General features: G+C 54.4%; 2 protein-coding genes across 2 annotated transcripts in view; both read left to right on the plus strand.

The window, feature by feature from the left end:
• The window catches only part of MLLT6 (MLLT6, PHD finger containing), a 43,087-nt gene extending 26,729 nt beyond the window's left edge, over nucleotides 1-16,358 (plus strand). The window contains exons 9-20 of the mRNA XM_050911795.1: nucleotides 3,366-3,540; nucleotides 4,335-4,925; nucleotides 6,381-6,562; nucleotides 7,293-7,410; nucleotides 11,219-11,285; nucleotides 11,670-11,812; nucleotides 12,093-12,281; nucleotides 12,482-12,567; nucleotides 12,983-13,338; nucleotides 13,475-13,583; nucleotides 15,099-15,476; nucleotides 16,314-16,358. Of these exons, the coding sequence (XP_050767752.1) occupies nucleotides 3,366-3,540; nucleotides 4,335-4,925; nucleotides 6,381-6,562; nucleotides 7,293-7,410; nucleotides 11,219-11,285; nucleotides 11,670-11,812; nucleotides 12,093-12,281; nucleotides 12,482-12,567; nucleotides 12,983-13,338; nucleotides 13,475-13,583; nucleotides 15,099-15,476; nucleotides 16,314-16,358 (2,439 nt within the window). The remainder of the gene's footprint in view (nucleotides 1-3,365; nucleotides 3,541-4,334; nucleotides 4,926-6,380; nucleotides 6,563-7,292; nucleotides 7,411-11,218; nucleotides 11,286-11,669; nucleotides 11,813-12,092; nucleotides 12,282-12,481; nucleotides 12,568-12,982; nucleotides 13,339-13,474; nucleotides 13,584-15,098; nucleotides 15,477-16,313) is intronic.
• A 9,478-nt stretch (nucleotides 16,359-25,836) lies between these two features.
• Nucleotides 25,837-27,227, plus strand: CISD3 (CDGSH iron sulfur domain 3). Its single transcript, XM_050911895.1, has 2 exons — nucleotides 25,837-26,131; nucleotides 26,452-27,227. Exons 1-2 carry the CDS (start codon nucleotides 25,871-25,873, stop codon nucleotides 26,629-26,631), a joined length of 441 nt encoding a protein of 146 aa, XP_050767852.1. The 5' UTR covers nucleotides 25,837-25,870; the 3' UTR covers nucleotides 26,632-27,227.
• The last annotated feature ends 24 nt before the right edge of the window (nucleotides 27,228-27,251 follow it).

Below are 27,251 nucleotides of genomic sequence, written 5' to 3' on the forward strand. Positions count from 1 at the left end.
CTGGGAACCTCTGCACTGTGCCTGGCTCAGGCAAATTCACAGTCGCTGTGAATGGGGTAGGGGTTTGTGGGGGAAGGCTGATGACTACCCCTGCTAATCAAAGCATGTCTCAGCATGGATATTTGCGGTAAGAATCCCTGAGCCTTTTAGCATCCCTTGTCCTGACATGAGTCGGAATTTGCCAGTGACATCAGGGACTTAAAAATATGGTCTTCAGCCCATCTGCGTCTCCTATCCCCACCGACAAAGGAACAGCAGCACAGTGCTGCCTGATCTCGGGGCTGAGGGAAGGGACATGGTAAAGGTTGCGAGTGGCTCAGACGCAGAGGTGCCGTAGCTCGTGCAAGCGCTTCGGCCCAGAGCTCCTGATGGAGACTCGTCTGACCTCTACTTAGTGATCCAGCGTGGAAAGGCAGCTGATGCTTACAGCCTGCCTGGGTGGCTGCTTCAGCACATCGCCCTGTGGTGCGTGGGCTGGAGGAGCTCCTGCTCTCGTCGCATTGTTCCTCGTTCGTGTCCTCCCTGCTTCCCCTCACCAGTAGTTTAATCCAGGGCAAAGCCGCTCTGTGTTTCCAACGCGGCACCAGTCTCCCCCACCCCTTCTGTATTTCGTCAGTGGTTCCCTCTAGGAGCTCGTCCCGCCAATCAGGAGGCAAAGAGATGCTCTTCTGATTTCCCATAAATAAATTAATGAATGAAGAGCTTGGGTGCTGCACAGTGTCACAGAGAGGCCAGGAAACAGGTACAGCCCCTCGGGGGACAGCGAGTGCCGGGGGGAGGAGGTGCGTGCATGCCTGCGCTTGGGTGCCCGCGCGACTTCGTCTCACTTCTCCCGGCTCCCGGTTTGAGGCAGGAGTTTCCCCCTCAGACTGTCACCTCCAGCTGGGGCAGCAGGTTTATTCTGGTGACATTTTTCACTTGGTTGCTTTAAATAGACCTTCAAAATGTAGCTGCTGCCTCATTTTGAAAGAGAGCTCTCGCTTCCTCGGTGGTTCCCTATTTTTTTTTTTCCTCTGCAGCATGCCCTCCCCCATACACCTGTTTGCAACACACACGAAACATTGGCGTTTCTGCACGCACATGCACGGATTTCCATGCTGGAGAAAAGCCGATGATCCAGAGATTGAGACCTCTGTTTATGCACAAGGCAAGCAGCAGGCATGCAGGTTTCTCCAGTCCTGCTCCCTCTAGGCAGCAGCCCTGAGCTGGAGAATCTCCTTCATTAGGGAGGCGATGGGACTGCAGCCCTTGTTACTGTTATTAATATTGGCATTATGGTAGCAGACCCCTCCCCTTCAGATCAAGGCCCTGTTGTGCTTGGCAGTCCACGTGTGTCTCCTGGAAGGCTCCACTGCCACACAGAGCTTGCAGGCTCCACCGAGCAAAGTGGGAAAGAAATAGAGGCACAGAGAGGGGAAGTGATTTAGTGTGGTTTCAGTTTCCCTCTCTTTGCTTCTCGGCTGCAATGCTTGGGCCCTCACCCCAAATTCAGGCTCTCTGGAACGGCTGCTAGAGAAGGGCCCTTTGTGGTGAGGAGGGCTTGTGGTAGTACCATACAGATCTGTCTGCCGTGACCTGTTTGGCAAACAGTATCTAGGATAGCATTTGGCAGGAGGTGGGAAAATCCTGCCCCGAAATCTCTGGGAGTCTCTTGGGGAGGTCTGTGAGGTCAGATCAGCCCTACAGGTGAGTGTCTGTCTGTCCATTCACCACCTTCAGCTGAGCCAGCTCAGCCTCTCTTCCCCTTCCTTTTTTTTTTTTTCCCCCCCCTTTAATTTTGCAATTAAGATTTATTTCCCAGCTCAGATTTCCCCCTTCCACCCTGCACTAATTCATTACTTGCCCTGCACTCCCTTCCTGACACTCCGGATTTAGAACATGTCTTCTCATGTGGTTTCCCCCTGCCCTTCTGTGGCCTCGTGCACCTTGTGCGGAGCACCAAAGAGGTGAATTTATGGGAGGAAAATTCAGGGCTTTGCATTTCTGCTGAGACATGAGCCATCTCGTTCCTGTGACTTCATGAGCAGTCTCAGGACTTCCCATAGCCCCCAGACACTGCTCTCCTTTCCCTCCCCAGGCAGATGTGGAAAGTCGGAAAGATTTTCATGCTCCCTCTGAGCTCATAAATCAAGAAGGCTTAATCTCCTACATCCAGGAGTCTGTGATGAGAAAATACAGATTCCCCCTCCTCGCCCCCCTAATTTCCACCACTCCCTTCCTCCTGTCTTTCATATTCCCGGCACATCTGGTGTGTGTTAGGCTGCCAGCTGTTGCATTGTGCAGAGTGATTAAACCATGTGGGAGGAATGGGGAAAGATTTTTATCTGGGCATTCATGAGTCTGCATTACAAGCCCTTTTTTCTTTAGCTCTCCCCAAGAAGAGGTCATCTGGAGTGAGGGATAGTGGAATGTAAGAAAGGTATTGTGCTTCTCTGTGTCTTCCTTGTATCTTCTCAGTAAGAAATAAAAGGTGTTTGCACTGATGTACAGGTGTTATATTTTGGGCTGTAGCCATCACATTGGAGCTATATCTATAATATTGATCGGTTGCAGTGATACCTTGCAAGAAGTGATCTTTGAACACTGCTGGTTTGGCTTTGAAGCGACTTGAAGGTGAAGGTTTCATATCCTAGCATGGGTGCCCTGGGGGATCTGGTTTTCGGTTCATTCCACTCTCCCCCTGCTAAACTCCCACACTTCTCTCTCTCATCCCAAGCTCCTGGATTTCCTAGCATCTGGCCAGCCTCTTCATCCCCCTTGCTTCCCTGTCTCCTGCAGGCTTATATGGGGTTTGGATAGCATCTGTTGCTGCATGGTCAGATGCTGCTCTAACAATGTCACTGCGAAATATTTACTGCAGTAGCTTTGGAAAGCCCTGGGCTGGCAGTGGAACTGCTTCAGTGGATGCTTTAGGGAACCCAGGGAAACTCCTGTGACAGCACAAGGATGAGCAAGTTCCCTCAGGTGGAATGACCTTGCTGAGAACAGCACACCCGAGAGATGCAGCTGAAATATATGTTTGAATCACAGCCAAATTCAGAATTTATTTGGGCTGAATAACCCTCTGAGGTACTCCCCTCTGCTGACTATGTGGGAAATCTCCGATGTCTGTGCCCTGATTGTCAGTGCCCTGTTTAATTTCCTGCCATTAGATGGGATGAGCGTAATCCCTACGAGTATAAAGCCTGGTGCCACCAAGCAGCAATAGAGGGAAACGTTGCTTTTCTCTCCTGAGTAACATGACCTGACCGTCGCTTTGTGGGCAGAGGGGGCAATTACTTCTCTTAAGGGGAAATTGGTAAAAAGAGCCCCTGCTGTGGCCACATCTGGCCTGAGTGAGTCACCTCTGTGTTTGCTGCTGCCAGGGCTCTACCAGCCACCATGAGGGGAGCAAAGAGACCTCGGAGGTCGGCAGGTCGGAGGTGAAAGGCAGGAAGTCCTCAAGCCATGGCAGCAGCCACAAGGGGAAAAAGACGGGAAGCGGGAAAAGCTCGGTCGGCTTCAGCTCAGCTTCATCCAGCGGGACCTTCCAGCCTGCAGGTAAGGGGTGAAGGAGAAGCAAGAGAGGAGGGGAGAATGGGGGTCATGTTTTGCTTTGCTCCTCTTTGATATCTCTGTATCTGTAAAGATACCTGTTCACCAGCTAGTGCTCTGAAACTTTGCTGATGGCTATTTCTTTAACCCCTTGAAGAGAAAGGGAAAAGTCTTATTGCTACTAACTCCATGCACAGAGGGAAGAACTGAGTCAGATGAGTGTTACAGCTCCCCTCCTGTGCAGGCCTGCTGCACTGCAAGGGAAAACAGATCCAGATGTCTGAGCGGAGGGAGGAGGGAAGGGATACTGTGCACAGGCAATATGGGCAGCACCTGCCCTCTCCTCCGTAGGTGGTACTGTCTGCAGCAGTGTTTTAAGGAGTACTAGTGGAGAGACCTGAGCCAAAACCTGATATCCAGGCTCCTTTGAGCTTTCAGTCAAAGCCTTGCCAGGCTCCCATCTGCTCTAACCTTGCTCAGTTCTTTTTTGAGCCGTTGTCGTAACGGCTAGCATGTTTCATCTCCTGGGACCCTAGTTGGGGCTGGAGGGACAGTGGTGATGCAGGCCCTGGGGGAGCAGACACGTGCACATTTGGGTGGAATGAAGCTGGTGGTGTGCACCTCTCATACTTGCCAGAGAGCATCAAAGCAATGAGCTGGGAGGTGACAGGGATGGCCTTCAGCTCGGTAACTAGCCTGTGCCAGAGGACCTGTGTTGTGACTGTGCTCCTGTTGCCTTAGGGGCTGAGTTATTGCCACCACGAGCCTTCCTAAATCTGCTTCCCCTCTGCTTTCCCCAGGTACCTCCTGCAGCAACTTGCAGTGCTCCCAGGACTTTGTGACATTCCCCAAGCTTGAGCAGGACGACGAGAAGTACCGGAAGCCTGTCTCTTCCTCCTCTTCTTCCCACTGCTCCCCTCTGTATGAAGGCCAGAAGGGGGACATCTTTGAGCAGAAGGTGATCTTCTCAGGCTTTGGGTCCATCATGCGTTTCTCCACCTCTGCGGTGAGCCAGCAGAGAGGCCGTGATGCTTCCCCCGTGGACTATAAGGCCTCGAACCCTGTCAGCGGCCCTTCGGTGGGGACCAGTGGGACCAGTGGTGGCAGCAGCAGCCACAAGCGCATGCCATCCCTCAGCATGGAGGAGGGAGAGGTGCTGAAGGAAAAGAAGCACAAGGGTAGCAAGAAGAACAAGCATGGGCCTGGCAGGCCAAAAGGGGGCAAAAGCAAAGAGATTTTGGGTGCCCAGCTGGCTGGGTCCACGTCTACTTCCTCGTCACCCTTCTCCGGGGGCTCTCTTGTTAGCTCCAGCATCGGCAACTCTTCACGGTCCTTCAGCCACGCAGGGAATCTGCCCAGCCTCAGCATGGAGTCCCCGCTGCTGGGTTCAGGTATGTTCCCCCTTAGGGCTCCAGGTGTGCACAGTTCCTCCCAGCCCTGCTGTCTTTTTCATCACATTTGGCTGGCGTCTGGACCTGTCTGCACAGAGTCCAGTCCCTTTAGTTCAGTCCCAGGAGCTATAAAAATCCACATCTGGGTCTCCCCTTTCCATCTTGGCCTTCGTCCTAGAGTCTCCTGCAGGTCAGCTTCTCTGTCGCTGGAGCTGGGCTGCAGATCTGAGCTGGGGGGCATTTCAAACCCTTTTTGCTCAAGTGCTGGAAAACCTTAGCTAGCCACAGCTTAATTTCCAAAGCGATAGAGAGGGATATTCACAGGCCAAACCGGAACAACCACAATCTGACCCCAAATGAGGGACTCTCATAAGTGGTTCAAGTTTAACCCCTCTTTTAAAAGCAAAACCTCTCATCCTGGTCTGACTACATCCACCTAGGGTCAGGAGACAGGCACACCGTTAACTCTGCGGAGAGGCTTACAGCTGTTCCCAGCCTGAGTCCCTTCCCTGGCCTGGCAGGGATGAGGGCAGCCAGGACATGTGGCAGGAAGGGGTTAAGGCAGCAGGCAGAGGAGGAGCCTGCTGCTCAGGGCTGAGGTTTGACACTGTTCTGGCAGCAGAACTTGTCATTGGTCTATTGTGGGTTGTTTGCAGATGCTCCAATTTAGGTCAGATTGCAAGGGGGGGGAGTTATAATCTTGTTGTGTGTGCCTGGGAGCCCTGGCCCATTTGTCTGCACTGCCTGAGAGAGGAGAGGAGCTGCAAGAATTGATGCAACTTCCATAATCATAACCTTAGGCCAATTTTTGTTGCCTCCCCCTCCGGAACAACAAAGGGATGTTTCAAAGAGGAGGAGGCTGCCAAGCCCTGCTCTCCTGCCCGCTTGTTCTCCCTGTCTTCTCTTGCGGAGAGATGTTGGCAGGGCTCTGAAGGACCTGGCTTTGGGCACTGCCTCTGCTGCATGTCTGAGCCAAGGGGAAGTCAGACAGGTCCCCTCCCTCAGCAGCAGCTCTCTCCTCATCCTTTCTTCCTCATTTACCTGTCCGTGCCCTACCGTGGTCCCTGGGCATCACGGAAGCAGACAGGTTAGCTCAGCAAGAGCGTGGTCTCTTGACTAGCATAGGCAGCAGAGAGTGGGACTCTCTGAGTCCACTGCCCCCTTCTGCCACTGACTTGTGCCTTCGATGAGTCACTTTATGCTGTGATTTCTCTGTCGGATTGTATTGGGGTGCGAGGAGCAAACGAGGGGGGCAGCGGCAAGGCTGGAAAAGTTTGTGATACCTTTTGATAGAAGGATTGTGGGCTGTGACCACCCTTGCTGCATGCCAGGCCATGAGATGCTGAAGTGCATGTTACACTTGGTCTTGTGTATTGGTGCCACCCGCCCTTTCTGAGATCAAGCCCTGCAGAAAACCAGCTGCGTGGCTCTCTAACACGTCTCCTCCCCTCGCAGGGATCTACACCAGTAACAAGGACCCTATTTCCCACGGGGGCGGAGTGCTCCGAGCTGTGTGCAGTACACCCCTCTCTTCCAGCCTGCTGGCACACCAGGGTACGTCGTCTCTCCCACAGCTCAACCGGTCTCCCTTTGCTAGCACCATTCCAGCTTCCTCCTCCTCGGTCTCTACCACGCAGGTAAGAACATCAGGACCAGGAGAGGGACTGTAGTTCAGGAGAGCGTTGGACAGAGTAGTCACTGGCAGAGTAGGGCCCGTTTGTGGGCACAGAGGAGTTGCTTTTTCCACTTGGGAACGGCTACTCTTCCTTCAGTTTGGAGGGGAGCTGCCAAAAGACGTAGGCAGTTTTGCATCCCAGCCCATGCAGCCTGTTTTGGGGTGGGAGGAATTGCAACCTAAAAGGATGCATTGCTTTCCGTTGACTGTAAGGGGAGCGCAGACAGCGCTCAGGTAGCAGAGGCCTGGCTGTCACCATGTGCTGTGTCCCGTGCTGCTCATCCCCTGCTGCTCGGCTGGATCCTGCCACCAGTGCCAGCCCCACCTTCCCTCTGCAGCACAGATAACTTGGTGGGAGGGCTTGCACGTCCCAGCTGGGTGGGCTGTGCGTGTGCCAGGAGACAGAGCCTTGTCATTTGTCGGGAGCTCACTGTGAGAGGTGTTTTACAGGGAGGAGAGTTAGTTTTACAGCCTCAGTGTTAACACGGCTCGTTCAGACCTCTTGGCTCTGAGACGGGGCTGGGAAGATTTCAACTGTCTAGCGAGACTTCCAAGGAGATATTTTTAACACTCTCTCTCATGAGCAAGCTGGGTTCAAGAGTCAGGAAGAGATGGAATAATGAAGTTATTTTCCTCTTGCGTTTTTGAGAAGTCATTTCTCTCTCTCCCCCCCTCCTTGTTTTGCCATGTAGGTGTTCTCACTGGCAGGTTCAACATTCAGCCTCCCTTCCTCACATATTTTTGGAAGCCCCCTCGCATCTGGGCTATCAATCAACCCACTCTTAAATCAGTCGGAAAGCAGCCGGGCAGGTACGTGAATCAGAAGGTATGTGAGTTTGGACTTCCAAAGGGGTCTCCCTGGAAGAGTCGAGACAACTGCATCCATAGTTCTCCAGCTGCCCTCCCTGCTTGCTCCCATCCTATGCGTGTGAGAGCCAGGGGCTAGGAGAGAGGGACAGTGGCTTTTTCCCCAAGGCAGGGGGTGCTTGTGTTTGCCTTAATGAAGTGCTGGCTTGCAATCCCGTAAAAGCACATCTGCTGGCATGTCCATTGGATAATGTGTGTCCCTGGACATGTGCTAGAAAAGTGCAAGAATGTTAAGTCCTTCCCTGCAGAAATTTGTTGTCTTTTTACACACTAAAGCTGTACAAACCTAGTGAAAACTACTGTGAGCTTTTGCTTGCTCAAAATAAGTTAAAAGTTTTTGTTGGAATTTTGTTTTCTGGGTTTCTTTTTAAATGAGAGATATCTCTCACTCTTAATTTTCATCTGCCATTTCTGTTTTGAGTTACTTTCTGCCCTTCCCCTTTGGCTTTGTCATGAATGCAACAAAATCCACTGTTTTCAACTTCCAAACGTGAACGTGCCAACACTGAATTACTTACAACTGCTCATTTTTTCCCACCAAGGCAAATTCATTTTTCTTGGAAAATTGCCTGGTTAATAAGCAGGAAACTTGAAGCATCGTAAGATTTCTTTTTTCCCAAAACAGAGTGGGCCTGATTTTTGGTTTGCACCAGTAGTTAAACAAAAGCACCCTCCTGATTTTCAGATGTTGCAGTTAGTGGTGCAACTGTCTCATGCTCCCCTAGCCCAGAAATGCTGGCAGCTCAGCATGCTGGATGCTGAAGTCCTGAGAGGTAAAACTCTGCCCAGTGTCACACTGAGTGACAAGCACTTTAAAACACACAGTCCTCATTAGAGGTGGCTCTGAGTTCTCCGGATAATCTGACACCAGTGTGCCCTTATTTGCCTTAACAAGTGTGCATGCCTGCATGTAAAGCATGAATGAACACGTATGCTTACTTACGACCTTTGCAAGCCCATGGAAGGTGCCTGTCTGTCTCTCCGCGTGTCACTGGCAGCATTTTGTCTGTATGCCCCCGCCGGCAGCTTGCATCTGCTTGAGTGTAACGGGAAGGTAACTGCGCAGCTGACCTCAGGGGGAGTCGGGGCCGTTGCATGGGAGCTGTGAGTCAGGAATGATTCAGTCACCTGGAATTAAGGAAAGAATGGGATGATTCAAAGAGTTATTCTTCCCTCACGGCAATCATCAAGAGAGAGATGACCCACTGCCACTTCCCCTTTGCTGTTATTTTGGCAAGGTGCTGACAGGAGAAGGAAGCTAGTCAACTGTCAGGAATAACCCTGTGGTTCAGGCACAACGCGGAGGCTCGGCAGCCTGGGTTCTTTCTGTTCCAGCCCTGCGGCTACTAATGAATGAATCATGTAGGCAAAATCCAACATACTAAGTGCTCAAAAAAAGCCTGACCCTTAGTTTCCATTTCCAAGGTTGCTCTTTTTGTTTGACTGGGATCTCATAAGCTTCAGGACGTGTTTTTTCCAGTTCCAGGCAGCCTTCAGAACAGCTCCTGGTTTTTGTCATGTTTAAGGTTTGTCCATCGCTATCTCCTCCTGGTGGAGCTAGTGGCCCAGAGGGTGTTAAGCCAAATCCACTTTTTTTTGCCAGGGGGATTAATTAACATGCATTAAACCTCCTGTGTGGGGCCATTTTCACTTAAAAGTGTGGTGAGTGCTTTAATCCCAAGTTGTTAACAGGGTGGTTGTGAAGTTTTACATAATCCTGCCTTGTCTTTAATTCAGATTACCTTTCCTGAGAGTGTCTGTGTAGACAGATCCCATGGAGACATAGCTTTCATTGCAGTAATACTGGAGCTTTTCACAATTTTAATGTGATGTAGGGAAATGGTGTTTCCCTGTCTTACAGATGGGGGAACTGAGAAACTGTTATCACTGATGCAGGTTGATACCAGGGTGCCTTTGGCAGTACAAAAAGTCTGATTCTTATCTTCCCACTCCCTTAGCTACTGTCTAGTTCTTCCTCCCACGGCTTGTCCTGGATCCTGCTTCGTTATGATGACAGGCCAAATGTATTTATCTTCTCTAGTTGTCTTCAAGCCTCTTTTTCATACTTGCTGCCTTGGAAAGTGCTGTCTCTGTGTGATAACTCAGTCATCTTCCTGTTCTGTAGACAACAGGGTGGTGTTGGCCAGGAGATAATTGAATATGGAGCCTGGTACTGTTTCAGAAAACCGGGATCATATATATGTGCGCAGCCTCCCTGGGCTGCAGGCAAACAATGTGACAGTAACAAGCAGGCAGTCAAAGCTTAGCTGAATGTTTATTTGGTGGCAAGTTAAAACCGTTGCGGCGAAGCTGCGCACGGTGGGCTGTGGATGTTTTTCAAAGGATTTAGGTGGTCCTTGGATGGAAACAATACTGAGAAGCACTGCTGTAGTCTGACTCTTCCCAGCCTTCTGGTAGCTGATCCTGAGTTGGAGAAATTAGGAAGTTCACGTGCCTCGTGGCGTCCCTGAAATCAAGACTTGTCTCCGCATGGTGTCTTATACTGGGAGGCTACTGTTGACTGGCAACTGCTCGTCACCTCCAGAAAGCAGTGGCTTCTCCCCAGGAGGGTGGACCAGTTGTAATTGATGGCCAGGAAGACATTCCCATGGGGATGAAGGAGTGAGGATCCCACTCATACCTGTCTGTAAGAGCTGCTGAACAACAGCTGTGTTTGCTTGTTCTCAGCAGTAGAAAATACTGCCAATAACTAATGCCCTGCTCAGGGCATTACACTGTAAATCACAGTGTTCCCTGCAGGAGACTTCCTGGATTCTTGCACATAAGAAATGTCTCTTATTGTGTGAAGAAGAGGAGGGGCGAGTCAGCCAGCTGGTGCAGGCTGTAGTCACAACATCTGACACGTCCCAGAGCGAGGGGAACGTGTGTTTACGGGCTGGCAGGCTCTGGGGATGGAAAGCAAATGGCAGATAAATACACTTCATTTCTTGATTACTCTTTGGATGGGAGATATCCTGCACATGCACAGCGGCTCCGTCCCCAGCACTGCGGTGTCCCAGCTCCCTGGGACAGAGGGATGGCTATGGGGGTAGTCTTGATGGCTATGGGGGTAGCCTCTGGACACTGAAGCACTTATTTAAGCTCTTCAGAAAGGAGCTGAGCATCTGGAAACTTTGGAGGACCCCAGCTCGATTTCGGGAAAGGATCCTGGAGGCGGAGGGCTGCAGTGGCACTTAGGGGAGCTGACTGGGGCTTTGCACAGGATTGATTCATCCCTGCAGGCTCAGCAAAGCAAGTGTCTCTCCCCCTGCAGCTTTACAGCTAAAGGAAAAGCTTCTTTCTGCCCATCCCTCCGGTTTCCGCGGCTGGGGAGGGAGCGGGGCTGGGGCAGAGCCGGGCTCCTGCGCTGCCCGGCTCTCCCCGCAAGCTCCCCGCGGCTTCGGGCTGGCGGCCCCGGCGCCGGCACCGCCCGGCAACCGTGGCCCCTGCCATTAAGAAGGGGGGGGGGGGTCGCGTCGGTGACCTTCCCAGGGTGACATTCCCCCCCCCCCCCCCCCCCCCCCCCCCACTCCCGGCGTGACACAGGGTGACACGCAATGACACGCAGCCCCTCCCACGGCGGGCGGAGGCGCATGCGGACGGAGCCGTTATGCAATGACGGTGCCCTGCGCTGCTCGGTGCTCCCATCTAGCGGGGACCGGTGCTCGCCGCCCTCGGGTGACAAACCCGGGCACCTGCCAGGGCTGGACGCCTATGAACGCTGTGCCTCTCTGTCCCTCTCCCCACCCAGAGCCTGACCTGGAAGACTGCAGTTTTGGCTGCCGAGGGACGTCACCCCAGGAGAGTCTCTCTTCCATGTGAGTGTCCTTCAGGAGTCCTCCCCTGCTGCCGGGCGCGGGGGTGCCTCCGCATCCGCGTGGGCACGGCGGTACCCCGGGAAGCCGTGGGATGACACAGCAAGGAAAGGGAAAGAGGCTGGGGGAAGTAGAGGCAGCTGCTTCCCTCCTCCTTGGGGCTGGGAGTGGGATGGGACGGGAGGGGAGGAGGTAGGTTTGCTTTTCCAATACGAGCCGGGGCTAACGGGAGCGGAGGGCTCTCCTGAAGTGGAGCAGAGGAGACTGAGGCTGGGAGGGATGCAGCCACTCCCAGTATAAGGCAGAGGAGATGTGGGGAGAGGGGAGTAGAGGAGTGTCGGTGCAGACTAGGGAAGCATCTCTAACATCTCCCCAACCCTTCCCCAGGTCCCCCATCAGCAGCCTGCCGACCCTCTTCGACCAGACAGTGTCCTGTAGCAGCAGCGGGCAGCTGGAGAATGTTCCCCAGGCCACCCCAAACATTGAGCAGCTCCTGGAGAAGCAGGGCAACGGGGAAGCCGGCGTAAACAGTGAGTCACTCAGGGTACGGGCTGTGGAAGGAGAGGTCCTTGTGCATGTTTGTGTGGGAGCCAGCTGGGATTTTGCCCACAGGCAAGGGAGCCGAGTGGGGGACAAAGCACTAAGCTGTGCCATGGGGGAGTAGCTGGCAGCGGGACTGTGATCTGGGGCCAGTCTCCTCCCCCAGTGTGGTCTAATTGTGGTACCTCCTGTGGATCCCCTTCTCCTCTTTCCTCCGTCCCCCATTCTCTCCCCTGACCCTGTCCCCCTTCCCCCTTCCGTTCCCTGCAGTTGTAGAAATGCTCAAAGCCCTGCACTCGCTGCAGAAGGAGAACCAGCGGCTCCAGGAGCAGATCATGACGCTGACGGCCAAGAAGGAGCGTTTGCAGCTCCTCAACGTCCAGCTCTCCGTCCCTTTCCCCGTGGTGACCAGCAGCAACGGCCCAGGCAGCCAGGCCCAGTACATCCTGCCTCCCAACGGTGAGGGGACCGGTGGGATGCGTCACCCTGTGCCCTTTCATAGTGGTGCCCTGGGGTGGGCAGGAGGAGGTCACAGTGGGGAGGATCGGACCCATTTATCGCTCTGTAGCCACTGGCAGTATGCAGTGTCCCTTGCTATTGCTGTGGCAATGTCAGGCTCCACCCCTGACTCTGCGTCCTCACTTCTTTCCTCCATACAGTCTGCAACGATTCCCTGAGCATCAGCAAGAGCCCCCCATGCAAGAACAGCTTTGGGATCGAGAACTCGCTCTCCACTTCCTCTGAGGTACACTGGCCACCGCATCCGCCAGCCAGCTGGGGAAGGGACTTGGGGAGGGAACAGAGCAGTGCCGTCCCAGTACTCTGACTTGATAGCCAGCTCAAAGCCTTGTAGTCCAGGCCCAGAAATGAGGTTTCTTTCTCTGGAGTGCCCGTTCTTCAGTTCATCTCAGTGCTGAGGGTCTGCGTAGAGTAGCTGAAGCTGGGAGCGTGAGGTGAGAATGCTTCTAGGTTATTCTGGCCGCACTTCTAGGGATCCAGCAAAGCATGTCTGAGTTCTGGGACCCCTCTGAGCATACACCTGCACTTGCACTCACAGCCCCCCTTCCCACCTCCAGCTCCTGCCCAAAGCACCCTTGGAGCTGAGCTGACCTTTCACAAGCTGCCCCAGTCCGATGCTCTTATGTCCGTTTCTCCCCCAGGACCCTCATTCAGGTTGCCCCAGCAGGAGCAGCTCTTCCCTGTCCTTCCACAGCACTCCTCCGCCCCTGCCCATGCTGCAGCAGAGTCCTGCCTCGCTACCCCTGCCCGGGGTGCAGCAGGTGAATGGCCTGGCCAGGGTGGCAGGCAGCGGGCTGGGGGGAGGCACCACTGCCAGCCACAGCCTCTCCACGGTGCCCATGGTGGACGGCCTGATGGGGACCCTGGCAGGAGGCCAGCAGATGCCCATCAACGGGATCCTGGGGAATCTGAACGGAGCTCAGGCCGCCCAGCCTCCGAGCGCGCTGACGCAGGCGAGCGGGCCTCCGACATTGCAGCTCTCCACCAGCCTGAGCAGGTGAGGATGGGGAGCTCGCGGGGACAGCCCTGCCCTCTCCAGCAGAAGCTTAGCACCGGGAGGGAGGGAGGCAGGCCCTACGTATGCAGGACCAAGACGGGCTGCGCTGACATTGCCTGCCCTGCTCCCCTTGCAGCATGCCCAGCCCGAGTCCCCTGACAGAGCAGCAGCGGCACGTCTTGCACCAACACGAACAACAGCTCCAGCAGCTTCAGCAGCTCCTGACTTCCCAGCCGCTTAATCCGGTAAGCGTGCCTGCTGGCACCTTTTATCTGATGAGCTGTTTAATGGGAAAGCCTTGGAGCAGAGAGCGAAACTTAGGGCTCCCTCCTTCACGTGAATCCCCTGCCCACAGGGCTGCGAGAGTCATGTGCCTTTTCCTTGGCTCCGGGCTGCTGTGGGTGGAGTGAGGAGAAAAGCTTTAGGCAGGAAGGTGCGGCACCTCCTGGAGGAAGGGAGATGGGGATTTGAACTTTTTTGTACAAAGGAAAAAATTTAATCTGGGTTTCCCACATCCTGAGGGTGTGAGAACATGGTAACGCTAAGCCACCGCAAAATCAGGAGTGCTCTTACCTCCTCCAGCCATCTTTGAATGCAGATCATGTCGGCTCCTGCTGCCAGGAGCACGCTAGTCTCTGGGCTTGCAGATGTGCTGAGGCCCACAGGAGAAGAGGAACTCGCTTGAGGACACTACTTGAATTTAGAGATAAGCACCAAATTGCTTAGTCCTGAGGCAGGTGAGCTGTGTCAGGGCACATTGAGATGGCGAACTGGAGATGCCAGGGGGACTTGTAATGTGTAGGTGGCTGAGGACTTCGGGGTCAGAAAAAGGATCAGGCAGCTGTTCTGAGGATCTTGGCTCTCTGCCTGCATCCTCTCGGGTAAAACAGCAGCCCCGTCCCAGGTTGTTGTGGGAATGGCTGCATGGCTAGACGGTAAACAAGCCCTTGAGTGTGTAAGAACCGCATTCACTTGCCCTGCGGAAACCTCTGTGGTGTCCCTCCCCTGCGGCGGAGTTGCACGGGAATGCTAACAGTTCCCGTCAATGAAGCTGTGCTCATTTATATCTCCCATGAACTTGGCCCGTTGCTTTGGATAGATTTCTGGGTCAGGCTATTTATAACCGGGGAAAAGCAAATTTCAAAGGGCTTCTCTTTACAGCAGCTGATGTCACCGTGTCATCAGCTGCATCCCTGTGGGTACGGGAACAATGTCAGCTCTCAGCCTGCTGCATTGGTCGATGGTTGCTATAGTGATTTCTGCAGTTTGGTTGGATTCGAGGGCGTCCCTCCGGGTGCAGGTGAGCTGTGGCCCTCGTCCCCCCGAGTCCGGCTCACCTACACTGACCCTGTGGGTCAGGGTGAGCCGTGAAGTGGGACGGGCTGGGGAAGGAAATTAGCAGCCAACCTAGAAATTCAGGATAGTGAATGCCACAGACTTAAAATCCACGGGTCAATTGATTGGAAAGAGCTGAGTAGATTTGTGTGCCTGCAGGTGTCTTTGTGAGGGTTAGCTAATCCTACGCTTCAGGAAACAACGGGGCTGGAAAGGTCATAAGCACAGGCTGTTAATGAACACAAGACAGACTGTTCCTCTCTCTACCTGTAGCGATGTGATCAAGGGGACTTTCTCCCTGTCCCCAGCAGCATTGCCTGGGATGGAGTGTGCCCATGTGGCTCCTGGCTCCTTTGTATTAGGTGTCACCTCTTCCTGAGCCCTTTGTCCCTCCTTTGACTTCTCTTCCTCACCCTTCCCTGCAGGAGCAGCAGGCCCTGGTGTTCCAGATGATGCAGCAAATCCAGCAGAAGAGGGAGCTGCAGCGGCTGCAGATGACAAGCTCGTCCCAGCTGTCCATGACCAGCCTCCTGGCAGCCACCTCCGCCCCCCTGCACTCCAGCACCAGCGCCCTGATGACCTCGGCCCCTCAGCCGCCCCCCAGCAGCAGCTCTCTCCTGGCCTCCCTCTCCCCCCAGCAGCTCAACCCTAGCAATGCCCTCATGGCCCCCCAGGCCACCCCACCGCTCAGCACTCCTGGGAACAGCCTCCTGGCTTCGGGAACGGGCATCCCGCCCGTCCTTACAGCACAGACTAACCCGTTTCTCAACCTGCAGGCTGATGGCAACACCCCGAAAGGAACGGTGCGTATGCTGCTAGCACTACCCTAACCCCACTGAGCTCGTGGTGCTAGGCGCTGTACAGACCCGGGGAGAGACAGTCTGCGCTGCAGTTAACTTGGGGGAGCAAGGGCACCGCTTAGGCAACAGAGCCAGAATGCTCCGCTGGCTTTGCTGCATCCCTGACTAGCCAGTGTCACGTCCTGATCCTACCTCCAAGGACTTCCGTAGGGCCCAGACAGGGTCGTGGGTAGGCACGGAGGCTCCCGAGGTGCCCTCCCACGTGTGTGTGCAGACACACACCAGACCTGCTGCAGGAGCGAGGCAGAGACAGGCCGTAGATTTGTCTCCGTTAACCCTAGGACTTGGATGGGACAATGTGCCCCTGGCAGTGCTGGCCCTATTGGAGCCTCGTGATGAAATACGAAGGTGACTGCATGTTGAAACCCAGGGTTTAGAAGGAATCTTGCACCCAAGAGGAGAGGTTGTGAAGAGGTTTACAGCCTCTCTGTAAAGCAGCCTTGTACTGGAACACCAGTGTCTAGGGACTGATGGTGTGATACTCTCATCTCTCCTCCATCCCTCTCCTGGCCTATTCCTGTGCCCAGAAGGTCCAGCCCTGGTTGGAGACATTTAGGAGCCAAAGGCCAGGGTTGAGGGGCCAGTTCGGCCTGAACTGGGCAGAGGGGAAACCTGGGGCTCCCGTGTCTCCATTGATCTTGGAGGAGCCTGAGAGGTCGTGGTGAGCAGGGCCAGGTCCGCAGCACAGCAGGGCTCTCTGCTTCTGCCCCCTCGTGTTGCTGCCCATCCAGTACTGATACCTGTCTCCTCTGCGTCTCTTTTTCTGTTTGTTTTTTAAAGAGCATGAATGAAAAGGGAGCTCCTCTTACCCAGGACAAGGGCTAAGCTCCCCCCTCGCCCCGAACAAACCAGCAGCCAACTCCTCTCAGCCAGGGGAATGTGGCTTTCCACAGTCAACTTTGATACTGTTAGAGCAATGAGCACAAGGCTTCCAAGAAGCATTTCCTGCCGCTGGGCAATGCCAAGAGGTGCTTTGGAAGACAGTACGTCTCTGACCAAGCCCTGGTATCGGGAGGAGCGAAGGTGGGGGGCTGCCTGCCGCCCTGGTCCATGCCACACATGCTCAAAATGAAGCTGTGTTTCCACGCAGAGTGGAGGAGAGAGTTAACACCAGATGCCTGCCAGTCTCCTCCCTGCCGCGAGTGCAAGCGTGTGTTCACGTGTGTGTGTGTAGCCCCCCCAGGCCGAGGCACTAGAGACCATCGAGCATCCTTGGCCAAGACCTTGGTGGAGGGAGGCCCCTCTGCTGAGGACTCCTTTCTGCACAGTGCAGAGGAACCTGGCAGTGCCCTCGGAGGCAGCACTGGATGTGACCCAGCTGGGGAAGCGGGACGTGGTGGCAGTGCCTACGTGGTCTGCTTTGCCCAGATGGGGAGGTTAAGAAGAAGTCCTGTGGCTGAGATTTCTCACCAGTTTTTCATCTGCTGGGCTCTTAGGATGCTCTTCTCTCTATAGCCGTCATATGAAGCCCCGACATCTCAGCTGGATCCAAACCCAGCCTGAAAAGACACAAGCGGTGGAGCGATGGGTAAGGACTGGTGGTTGGGGAGGAGGTGAAAGCCACCTACTTCTGTAAGGGACATTGCCACATCTGCTCTGCCAGCTGCTGTCGGTTCGGTGCTGTACTCTGTGTGTGAAAAGCACACTCCTGCTCCTTGTGCCGTCTCTCACTCTTTCCTTCCAAGATTTCCAAAGGCTAACATTTCAGCTTGCAAAAAGGGGCCGTAGCCAGTATTACTCCTGTCGTAGCCAACGTCAGAAGGTGCATTTGAACCTGGCAGTTGTTTCCCAGGCTAAGCTGGGAGATAGAAATGTGCGTGGGGAAGAGAGAATCCCAAATCCGGTACCTGTTCTTTCTTACCCACCACAAATCACTCCAGTCTGGCAAAAACACGTTCTTCCACTGGTCTTGGGCACTTCAGAAAAGGAATCTCCAAGCGATGGGACAATTACCAGTCTCCTGAGCTAGGACATCGGACTCTTCGTTGTTCTCCACCTTTTGACCTTAACTCCGTCTTGCAGCCTGGAACCTCAGCAAAAGAAATCGGCTTCCTCTGAGCTTGGATGCGATGGATTGATTGAAGGACAGGTGGGGCAGCTCTGGGGAAGGGGGAACATCTACGTCAAACGTACAAATGCTTCTTCTGTTCCTCATCCCCTGGTTAAATCCAGAGCTCCTGGGGGCAGGCGGGAAGACTCCAGCTAATAGAAACTCTGAGGGTCTTAAAACAAAACAAAACAAAGTTGTCAGACCTTAATGGATATTTTTCAGCACATTCCCACTGCCTCTAACTAGTTTGCACTATTCAAATTTGTCAGCAGTGGGTCTGTGCTGATAGTACTAGAAAAGCTTGTTATAGGCAAAACTCATCTGCTAAATACCTTTCTTCCTTTTTATTTTATTTTCTTTCTTTCTTTTTTGGTTTGTTTGGAAGATTGTCACCACAATGGTTGAATAAGGCTAAAAGGAGAGCAAATGCCTTTCTGATCTCAGCCTCCAGTTCTGTGAACTGGGCAGAACACTGCTGTCTGCTCAGAAATATATATATATAATATATATATATATATAAAAATTTTTTTTTTTATAAAGAAAAGCTAATGTTTTAACAAGGTTAAGAAGCTATTGGAAAGATGGAGATGGCAGCTAAAAGTGGAAATGCAGGGGAAAAAAACAAAAGTCTCCCTTCCTTGCAGTCTCTGCAGCACAGACCTAGAGAGGAGCACTGAACCGTGGCTCTTGCTGACACATTCCCCGTCCCCAGCCACCTCCCGAGGAAGCCACGGGCTGAGCTGTGCCACCTTCCATCTGCCTCCTACTTACAAACTGTGAATGAGATCTTTCAGTTGCAAATGGTTTGACTCTAATTTTGGCTCCCTGTCCCCAAAATTGCTCTGGCACGATTGTGTGCTTGCACTTTTTTTTAATTTCCTTTTTTTGGGTTTGGGTTTTTGTTTTTTTTTTTCTCCTTCTCCCCCCGCCCCCCCCGAGCTGTGTTGTCCCCCCTCCCCTCTGCGAGCAGAGGTGCCACCCAACCCGCCCCGGCGCAGGGACCCTCTGCTCGGCGCAGGGTCCGTTTCTGCAAGCGGGGGTCTGGCCTCGCTGTCCCCTCTGCGTGTGAGGAGCCTTGGGCTTGAAAGCAACGCGCCGAATGGCTATTTCAGGGCTGCCATGCTAAATTCAGCCCTGAAGTGCCCTGTTTGTGCGTGTGATGGCTGCGTGCACGTGAAGGCTGTACCTGCCGACCTTTGGCAAACAACAGGCCCTTGGGATTTGGGAACAGACATTCCTTAGCGCTGGTTTGGGCCAGCAAGATGTTGGACAGAAGTGTTAGGGGTAAAACAGTGGCCGTTCAACGTGCAAATGTGGTCTCTGACAGCTGCTTGCCCAGCTGCGTTTGTCTGGGGTTTCATTTTTATTTGATTTTTTTACTTTTTTTACTCTAAGGTCCCAAATTTGCATTGCCGCCTGTTTTGCTGTCATGCTGCCCATCAGCACGGCCTTCCGCCCAGTCTGTAGCCACAAGGGCCTGACATCGTGCCCAGACCTGGGCAAACTCTTCCAAAATTTAACCACCTTTCACGCCCTGGAATTAGAAACATGCCAGTATCGGGAAGAGAGAGGATGGGAAGGAGGAAAGGCTGGTTAGCATCTGTCCCTTGTGTAGCGAGTCGTGGTACAAGATGCGTTGTCTCCCAGGACAAACAAAAACCACGTTCAGATCGGCGCTTCGGTGCCCAAATCCCTGGGCAACAAGAGAAAACTTGCAGGGGATCGGTGAGAGGTACTTAATGGTGAGTTTGCAGTCAGGAGGCTGAAATGTGCTGTACGGGGCTCCGCACCGCTACTGGGGAAAGATTTGGGAGCCCACGCAGCAGAAGAGGTTGGAAATCAAGGACTGAATTCAAGGAATCAGTTTTGTAGGCGGGATCGCTGTTAGAAGCAGGGAGGGCTGAGCTGCGCTGCGTCCCTGGTTCCCCCTGCCCTGGGCCGGCCATGCCATTGATTTTTGTTGGTGGCAGCAGTTTGAGTACGAAGCCCCTCTGCTCTCCGGGGCTCTCTGGAGCAGGGGGGGACGAGGCTGGAGAGGACGAGCTGGGGAAGAGACGTATAGCACTTATACATTTCTCTGACATCTTCCAAAGGCGCCCGGTCCCTTTGAAGTGTGCTCTTTGTCTATCGCCTCAACCTGTCCCAGAGCCAAAGGGACCTTTGGCAGATTGAGGGGAGAAGAGGGGGGCACTGCTGGAAGGTCGACATTAAACGTGTGTATCTCTGTGAAAAAGAGGGAGAGCAGGGGAAAGAAAAAATAAAAGCTAAAGATTATCTGTGTTTCAGTTGCACTGGGGTACGTTTCTTTACCCGTTTTGATGCTAATGTCTCATTTAGTATGTTGCATGTGTCTTTTTTGTTTTGATTTGTTTTTTTTATTAAATAAAAGAGAAAAATGTGTATATTTTTGGCAATTTAAGGTAATGTAGCTAAGATATATTTTTTTCACGCTGCTTGACTGTTCTTTATTATAATAAATAATATTAATATTAATATCAAAGACTTTTTTCATACAGCTAGGGTTTCAAAACGTAAATGAGAATAGGGTCTGTGTGATTTAACCTCCCCTGCATGTGCTGAGGTCCTGTTGCCCGCAGCGCACGTAGATGCACGCTCGGCACTGTCCTGAGCAAGCGATGCTCTCGAGGAGGCAGGAGCGAGCTCCTCAGCCCGGCTCCTTCCAGGCTGTGCACCTCGGGAGTGAAGGGAGACCAGGGCGAGGGAGGAGCAGTTGGATGTTGCTCGTTAGCAAAAAGGGGTGTGTGTCCCCCCCAAAGAACAGCGATAGCCCCTGCTGATCCGTAGAGATGCCCAAAACCAAACTCGCCGACCTTGTAAGCTTTCCAGCTGGCTCCGCAGTCCTCCCCTCTCCCAAGAGTTTGTTTCTCCCAAGCGCCAAAGGGAAGGGCTCGTGCTGTTTCTGCTTTGTTCTGTTTTTCCCCCCCCAAACAGCCCTGCATAGCTGGGTGATGAGGCCTCTTCAAAATATGGTTTGGAGACATGTCCCGCTCTTGAGAAAACCAGCTCCCGCTCCAGTGCTCAGCTCTTAGATCTGGCTTGGCACTTTAACGGGTCATGCGTCAAAACTGCATGCTTTTCTGTCTCGTAGCCCACAGGCTCCATGGTTCTGCCTTCTCCTCCTGCTTTTAAATCAGAAGCTGGTTTTATTGACCTTTTGTTTTTCCGCAGCCACGTGTGCCCGCATCCCATCGGCGAAGTGGATGCTGCTCGCCTTCTGGGTTCACAGGGCTCCTTTGAAAGGCCCAGCACCTGATTCTTCTGCAGTGCTTTTGTCTCTCTTACTGACCGGCAGTCAGCATTGCCGCCCTGGGGGCGGAATTGGGGGCCAAAGAATTTGCCCGGGTTTCTCCAGACAGTCCAAGAGCTGTCAGGAAGGGAGCACAGAGTGAACTGGAGACACAGGAGTTGATGGTTTTATCTTTAAGAGTGGTTTTGGTAATTCGAAGGGTCATCCAGAGGAAGCAGAGTTTGGCAGGCGAAGGCTGGTCTTGCAGAGTTGGGTCACCAAATGCTCTGGGTGGTTGTAGGGAACATGCAGCTGGTTTTTTGAAGGGAAAAGGAGGTTTGGTGTCTGGTTCCGAGGACTCGGTTGCTCTCTGCAGTAGCTGGTAGCTGCAAAGCCTCCTCTTCTGTGCCTGTTAGTGGTTAGTGGCGGGGCGCAGGCTGGGAGGGAGAAGCAGGGGATGCCTGTGGAGCACCAGGGTCATAGATCCGGTTCTGTTGTGTTTCTTGGAGCCCTGAAATACGAAAAAGAAGATGAGTATTTCCGCAGAGTTATGTTGGCTTGTTCCTGGCATGGGTCTCCTCTTTCCACTGCTTGGCTCTTGGTAGCATTTCTGTTCCTGTTTTGCATGGATGGGGATTGGGGAGACATGAGAGGAAGGTGCTGAGCAATGTTCAGTGGTCTTGTGCCCGACCAGCATCTTCTTGGCATCTTCTTGGACCAGGATAATGGGAGAAACACAGCTGTAGCAGATGCATGAAACGCGGCTGTCCGAGCAATCCGAGGCCGAGCCCCTCTCCTCCACACACTCCTCCAGATCCCACACATTCCGCTCCAGGTCTCTCCCCACCAGTCACCAGTGTCCCCGGGACGCAGCTTTTGTATGAACGAGGGCTCCCTCGGCCCCGGCACCCGCTGGACTCTGCAAACGTGCTCTGGCTGCGAGCCGGCTGCCCCAGCGGGACAGGGCTGGTTCGGACTCCGGCACCGTCCCTGCGGATTGCATGGATGCAGATGGCTTGAGCCCCTTGGCTCTGTACCAAAGGCAATATAGACATAGATGAGGTCTTCTCATGTGCTCAGTAGAAGGCTCCAGAGAAGACATACCAAGCAGATGGTGTCATTCTCTTTGGGGTGAAACGTTCAGGCTCGTTGGCAGGGTGAGAGGTGACCGATGCGTCTGAAGCGAGCGGGGATCCAGCCCGCTGTGGGTCCCTCGGGAGCTTGGAACAGGCGGCAGTAGTTTGGCGTGACCGGCAGATTGGCTCTAGGACACAGAAGCTTTCCTGCTGCAGAAAGGGACATCTGCCTGGGGGCTTCTCTGTTCAGTGCAAGTCCATCCCTTGGTCTAAAGTGTCCTGCCTGTCCCCAAGACCTCTCTGAAGGACAGCACAGCCACGGCTTGCGCCAGGGGCCAGCTGTATGCAGCAGCAGTGCCGGTCGCTCCAAAAACCTTTCGAGTGAAAGCCTGGTTTGTTTGCACGCCCCTCTCCAGCGCACGCGTCGCCCCATCCAGATGGTGATAAGGGTTTTGCTCTGGTTTGCGTTTGCCATGAAGGACACCTGCATCATCGGTCAGGTTCCAGCCGGGATGGGGCCGAGCAGGCAGCCCTGCGCCCAGAGTGGTTTTTCAAGGGCTCTCTTCCAGCCCAGCCAGTCCGTCAGAGCTGGCAGCTCACGCTGCTCTGTTATTTACCGTTGCCCTTGGTATATGCTGTGCTGTGCGGTTTCTTAAACCCACATAAGTAAAAATAATCAAGTGCCTGTGATCAAAACAGCCTTGAGGCAGGGAGCTGAATGGGTCCCTGGTGCCTCTCTTTTGTGCATTTAGTCTAAGAAATGGAGTTGTCATAAAGGCTGGGGATGTCACCTTTGCAGGAAAGGGTGAAGTAGCAATAATTTTAATAGTAACTTTGCAGCAGCAGGTCTGAAACTGCAATTCAGAGGCGTCCTCTCTTCTCCCATTTTCCAGATGGGGAAGCAGAGGCACAGAGAGGACTAATTTGCTCAGGAGCCAGGTCTCCTGCGCTTTGTTCTTCCCTCCCCTGCCCAGAAAAGGGACCCCAGCTCTGTGGTACCCACCAGTGGGAAGCGTGGGCTCCTGGGTGTCCCACGTGGCTTCAGTCCTGCAGGGAAGCTTCTTGGGGACCGTGGGGTGCAGAGACAGCCCAAGAGCTCACGAGCTTGTGCAGCTGCCAGCCCTTCTGGTCCTTACAGCAGCGAGCAATGGGCACAGCCCGGCTCCGGCTGTGACCCCCGGTGTCAGGGCAATCGCTGCTGCGTGGGGCAGCGAGGGCAGGCAGAGCCTTGCCTTTAGCTCCGTGGGCTTTGCGTGAGGATCCTCAGCACAGAAAATCCTCTCCCAACCCCACTGCTGCTTGCCTCAGGACACCGGACCCGGGGCATCGCTGTGGTGGGAGCTGCGGAGTACGGACAGGGGGGTAGATGGGTGGGAGCAGCAGCAGCAGCAGTGCTACAAGGAAAGGATTTTTTTTGCTGGTGAGACCTTTGGCGAGGTTGTGCTCGGAGGGTTTGGGTCGGGCTCAGTCAAATCCACACGCCTCCATTTATCCCTTCCCTCCCCGGTGTACGTGGTGGAGCCGCTCTGCCTGGACGGGCTCCCCCGTCGCAGCTCCTGGCCGCAAAGCCACTGCTCAAACCGGAGTAATGTCTGGCCTGATGGAGGGAGGGAAGTTTTATGTGGGGTTTTTTAATTGATATTTCAAAGTTTATCAGAATTTGAAGAAATTGGTTTGTGCTACCAATGGTTAAAAAGCAGGAAAATGGAAGAACTCTGTTTAGTTAACGATTATAATTTTAACTTTGAAAAGTCATCAGTATCCTGCCCAGCAGCGCCGATCTGTGACTGCGCTCCAAATTACATATGACATCGCAGCTGAAGGGTAAAGCGCAGAAAACCCCTCCAGGGCCTGGTTTGTATTTTTAATTTAAGCAGCAAATGCAAAGTTTTAGCACCTGCCTGGGCTGCAGGGAGCCTCTGCTGACGGCCATCCGTGGATGCAGCCTCTGCAAGACGGTTTAATCAAGCAGTGCTTGCAGACCTAAAAGCCGCAGTGAGCAGGAGGGACTGCGATCCAGGTTATGGGGGCATCGAACTAAAAGATGGGCTGCAGAGAGGTCCCTGCGGAGGCACGGCCGGGGCTGCTCCTGCCCCTTGGTAGCTGTTCGGTCCTACTGCTTAGGAAAGCGGGGAAAATGCAGACATCTGTCCCTGTTCAGGACAGCCCCTGCCCATGTGCACAGCCCGGATTTCACAGGGATTTAAGCGCATCCTCAGAGTTAGGAGGGCTCCCCTGCAGCGGAGCCGGTCTCGAGTGGGCCAAAAGGGCCCGTGGAAAAGGGATGAGCATGAAAAGAGAGCGGGGAGAGAAGCGGCGAGTTGCAAATACAAGAACATAAACATATAAGCAGATATTTGTATGGTTGCTTTGGTTTTTTCCTAAGAAAAGGTTTTTATTTGAAAACTACATAGGGAGATTTGTAGCCGGGAATGTACGTAATTTCTTACATATTTGTACAACTGCCGTGTGTCGGCGTCTTCCGCGCTCGCTGCAGGAGACTCAAGGGGAGGACGCTTTCCATTTTAATTTCTTCCCAAGGACAAAAACCAATTCAGGTGCTAAGGGCAGCAGGATCTCTTAGACAGAAAACTGCGCCTGTTTACCCTTCTGTCTTCAGTGGGAAAGGAAGTCGGCGAGCCTCATTTTCTCTCTGTTGTGTATGACGCAAATAATGTCTTTGTATCATTAATGTATTTGTATGACTGAGAAATTGTCACAGTCCTTGTTCTTTTTATTAAAAGAATGTTTTCAAAAAAAACCAAAAAGTAGGCTAAAAAAATCCCCTTCCGTGTCTGCTCGTTTTCTCGGTGTTTCTGGACAGGCGCGATGCTCCGCAGTGCTCGCTGTGCCACGGAGGAACGAGGTTACTCGAGCACAGCAGCTCCCAAACGACTTGCAGACCACCGGTAATCTGGAAAGCCCAACCCATGGCCCGCAGCTGGGCTGCAGAGCGATATTCAACAGAGAATTTACAACCTCCTCAGTTAAAAACGTGCCGAGGTGGATGTCTGGATGTCTCCAAGTAACGCCGTAAGCTGAGGCACTGAACCCAGGGCTTCGAGGACTGGGAGTTGCTGCCCGGAGGAGACTTCTCTACCCCTGCCCTGGGGACGGCAGCGCTGGGGACGAGCCCTCGGAGTGGGGAGGGCACTTTGGAAAGGAAGATCAAATGGCCTTGGGTTGGACATTGGGCTTAACACCTCCGCCGGGCAACGCACTCGGTGCCAGGATCAGACCCTCGCTCCCATTACACCGGGAAGCTGGGATGGTGGGAGCTGACCGTGGGCATCTCCCACGCAGGATGCATGGTGGCCGGGGACCGTGACCCCCGGGCCGGGTGGGATCCTGCCCGTGGGGCCGGCTCGCGGCGGAGCGCTCCTCCTCCGGCCTGCGGCCATCTGCAGAGCTAAATCATCTCAGCTGTCAAAAAAGCTATTTTTTTTTTCCCAGTAGTTAAATGTTTAAAAAAAGAAAGGGGGGGGTGGGGGGGAGTCCAAACCTTTGATGCTTCCATGATGAATTTCCAGGAAAGCGGCGGAGCCCGCATTTGGCGAGCAGAGGGACACACACACCCCCACCCCCGCCTGCAGCTCCGCGGGGGGGGGGGGGGGCCGGGGCGAACCCCCCAAACCCCGCGGGGTGGGGGGGGCGAGATGGGGGGGGGGTCGGCACCAAAGGGCTCTGCAGGCTCAGAGCCCGGGTTGATCGGGGTGGTGCAAGCGACCGGGCACCGGGACCGGGCACCCCGGGGATGGGGGGGGGGCGATGCAAGGAAAGGGGCAGCCGTGCAAGGGGCCGGAGGGGCTGCAAGGATCCGTGTGAGCATCGGTGCAAGGGGGAACCTTTCTGCAGCGAGCAGCCGAGCTCCCGCCGAGCCCGCCCGCCCCGGCTCTTCCGGCGGGGCCGGGAGGAGGAGCCGCTCCCGGGGAAGGTGACCGGGCGGCGGGCGGTGTGCTGGGCCATGCTGCTGCTGAGACCGGCTGCGCTTGTGACACTGATGAGAGCCGCAGGGAGCGGGGGGCGGCGGGGGGGTGTGGTGTGTGTCCGCCGGTGCCGGGACCCCCCGGAGGTTTTGCAGATCCCTTCGCTTTTCTCCGCTCCCCCGGTGCGACGGTGCTCGGCCCCCCCGCAGCCGGTGATCGCCGCCAAGCAGCCGTTCCCGGTGGAGCTGAAGGCGGGGAAGAAGTACGCCTGGTGCGCCTGCGGGCACAGCAAGAGCCAGGTCGGGCCGGGAACCGGGGGGGCTCCGGTCCCCCCAGCCGGCATGCGCGGGGATGCGGACGGGGCCGGGGCAGGACCGGCCCCACGGGGACCCCCCCACCCCACCCCCGGTTCAGGGGAAGGAGGTGCTGTTGCCCTCCCGGGTGCTCCCGCAGCACCCCAATTCCCGGGGGTGGCGCGCAGCCGGAGGGATGGAGGGGTCGCGGTCCCCCCCCCGTTCTCATACCCAGCGGGGGGGGCAACAGCGCAGCCCCCGGGCCAGCCAGGCATCCCCGGCACCCCCAAATCCCCGCCTTTACCTCCTCCCCGTTTGTTTTGCAGCCCTTCTGCGACGGCGCCCACAAAAAAGCGGCCCCAGGGATCTCCCCCCTGCGCTTCACCCCCGAGGAGGACAAGACGGCCTGGCTCTGTGGGTGCAAGCGCACCCGCTCCCCCCCCTACTGCGACGGCACCCACAAGGAGGAGGCCGTACAGAGAGCCCAGCTCTCCCCACAGCCCTGACACGGCTGCAACCCACAGGGATGGAGGTCACGGAGCCCACGGGAGCTCCGGACAACAGGGATGATGTTCAGCCGGCTCAGGTATGGGAGGGAGTGGGGAGGAGATGCTCAGCTCCCACCCCAATTAACCTTAATTACTGAGCCCTGAGGGCTGCCACCAGCCGCGGCAAACCAGCCTCACCCCACCACGGGGGCAGCGATTCTGCTTTCTGCCCCACCGGGGCCCTGCCAGGGATAATGAAGGCTCAGCAGTGGCTGCGGAAAAAAAAATAGTCCACTGGAGAATGGGACTTTGAGGAGTGGTTTTGCATCGGCAGAGCGGCGGGTGCCGATCGGGATGCGGGACAGAGGGAGCCGGGCAGCTGCATCTGTACAGGCAGACGAAGGGAATGACAGTCTGCAGCATTTATTACATTTACAAAGCTGTATAGTTATACAAATGTTTAACCAATAACAAGATATGAATATCAGAATATATTACAAGACATTAAAACGTCATACAGGATGCAAACATACAGAGCAATTTGGTTTGTACCATATAGGAAAAAACAGAAAACAAAACAACCCCCCCAAGAGCCCCACACAAACCCCAGACCGAGGCACTTCAGCTGCCTCCCTCAG

Source organism: Gymnogyps californianus, chromosome 28 (genome assembly GCF_018139145.2).
Source record: "Gymnogyps californianus isolate 813 chromosome 28, ASM1813914v2, whole genome shotgun sequence".
In the NCBI taxonomy this organism is placed as follows: domain Eukaryota; kingdom Metazoa; phylum Chordata; class Aves; order Accipitriformes; family Cathartidae; genus Gymnogyps; species Gymnogyps californianus.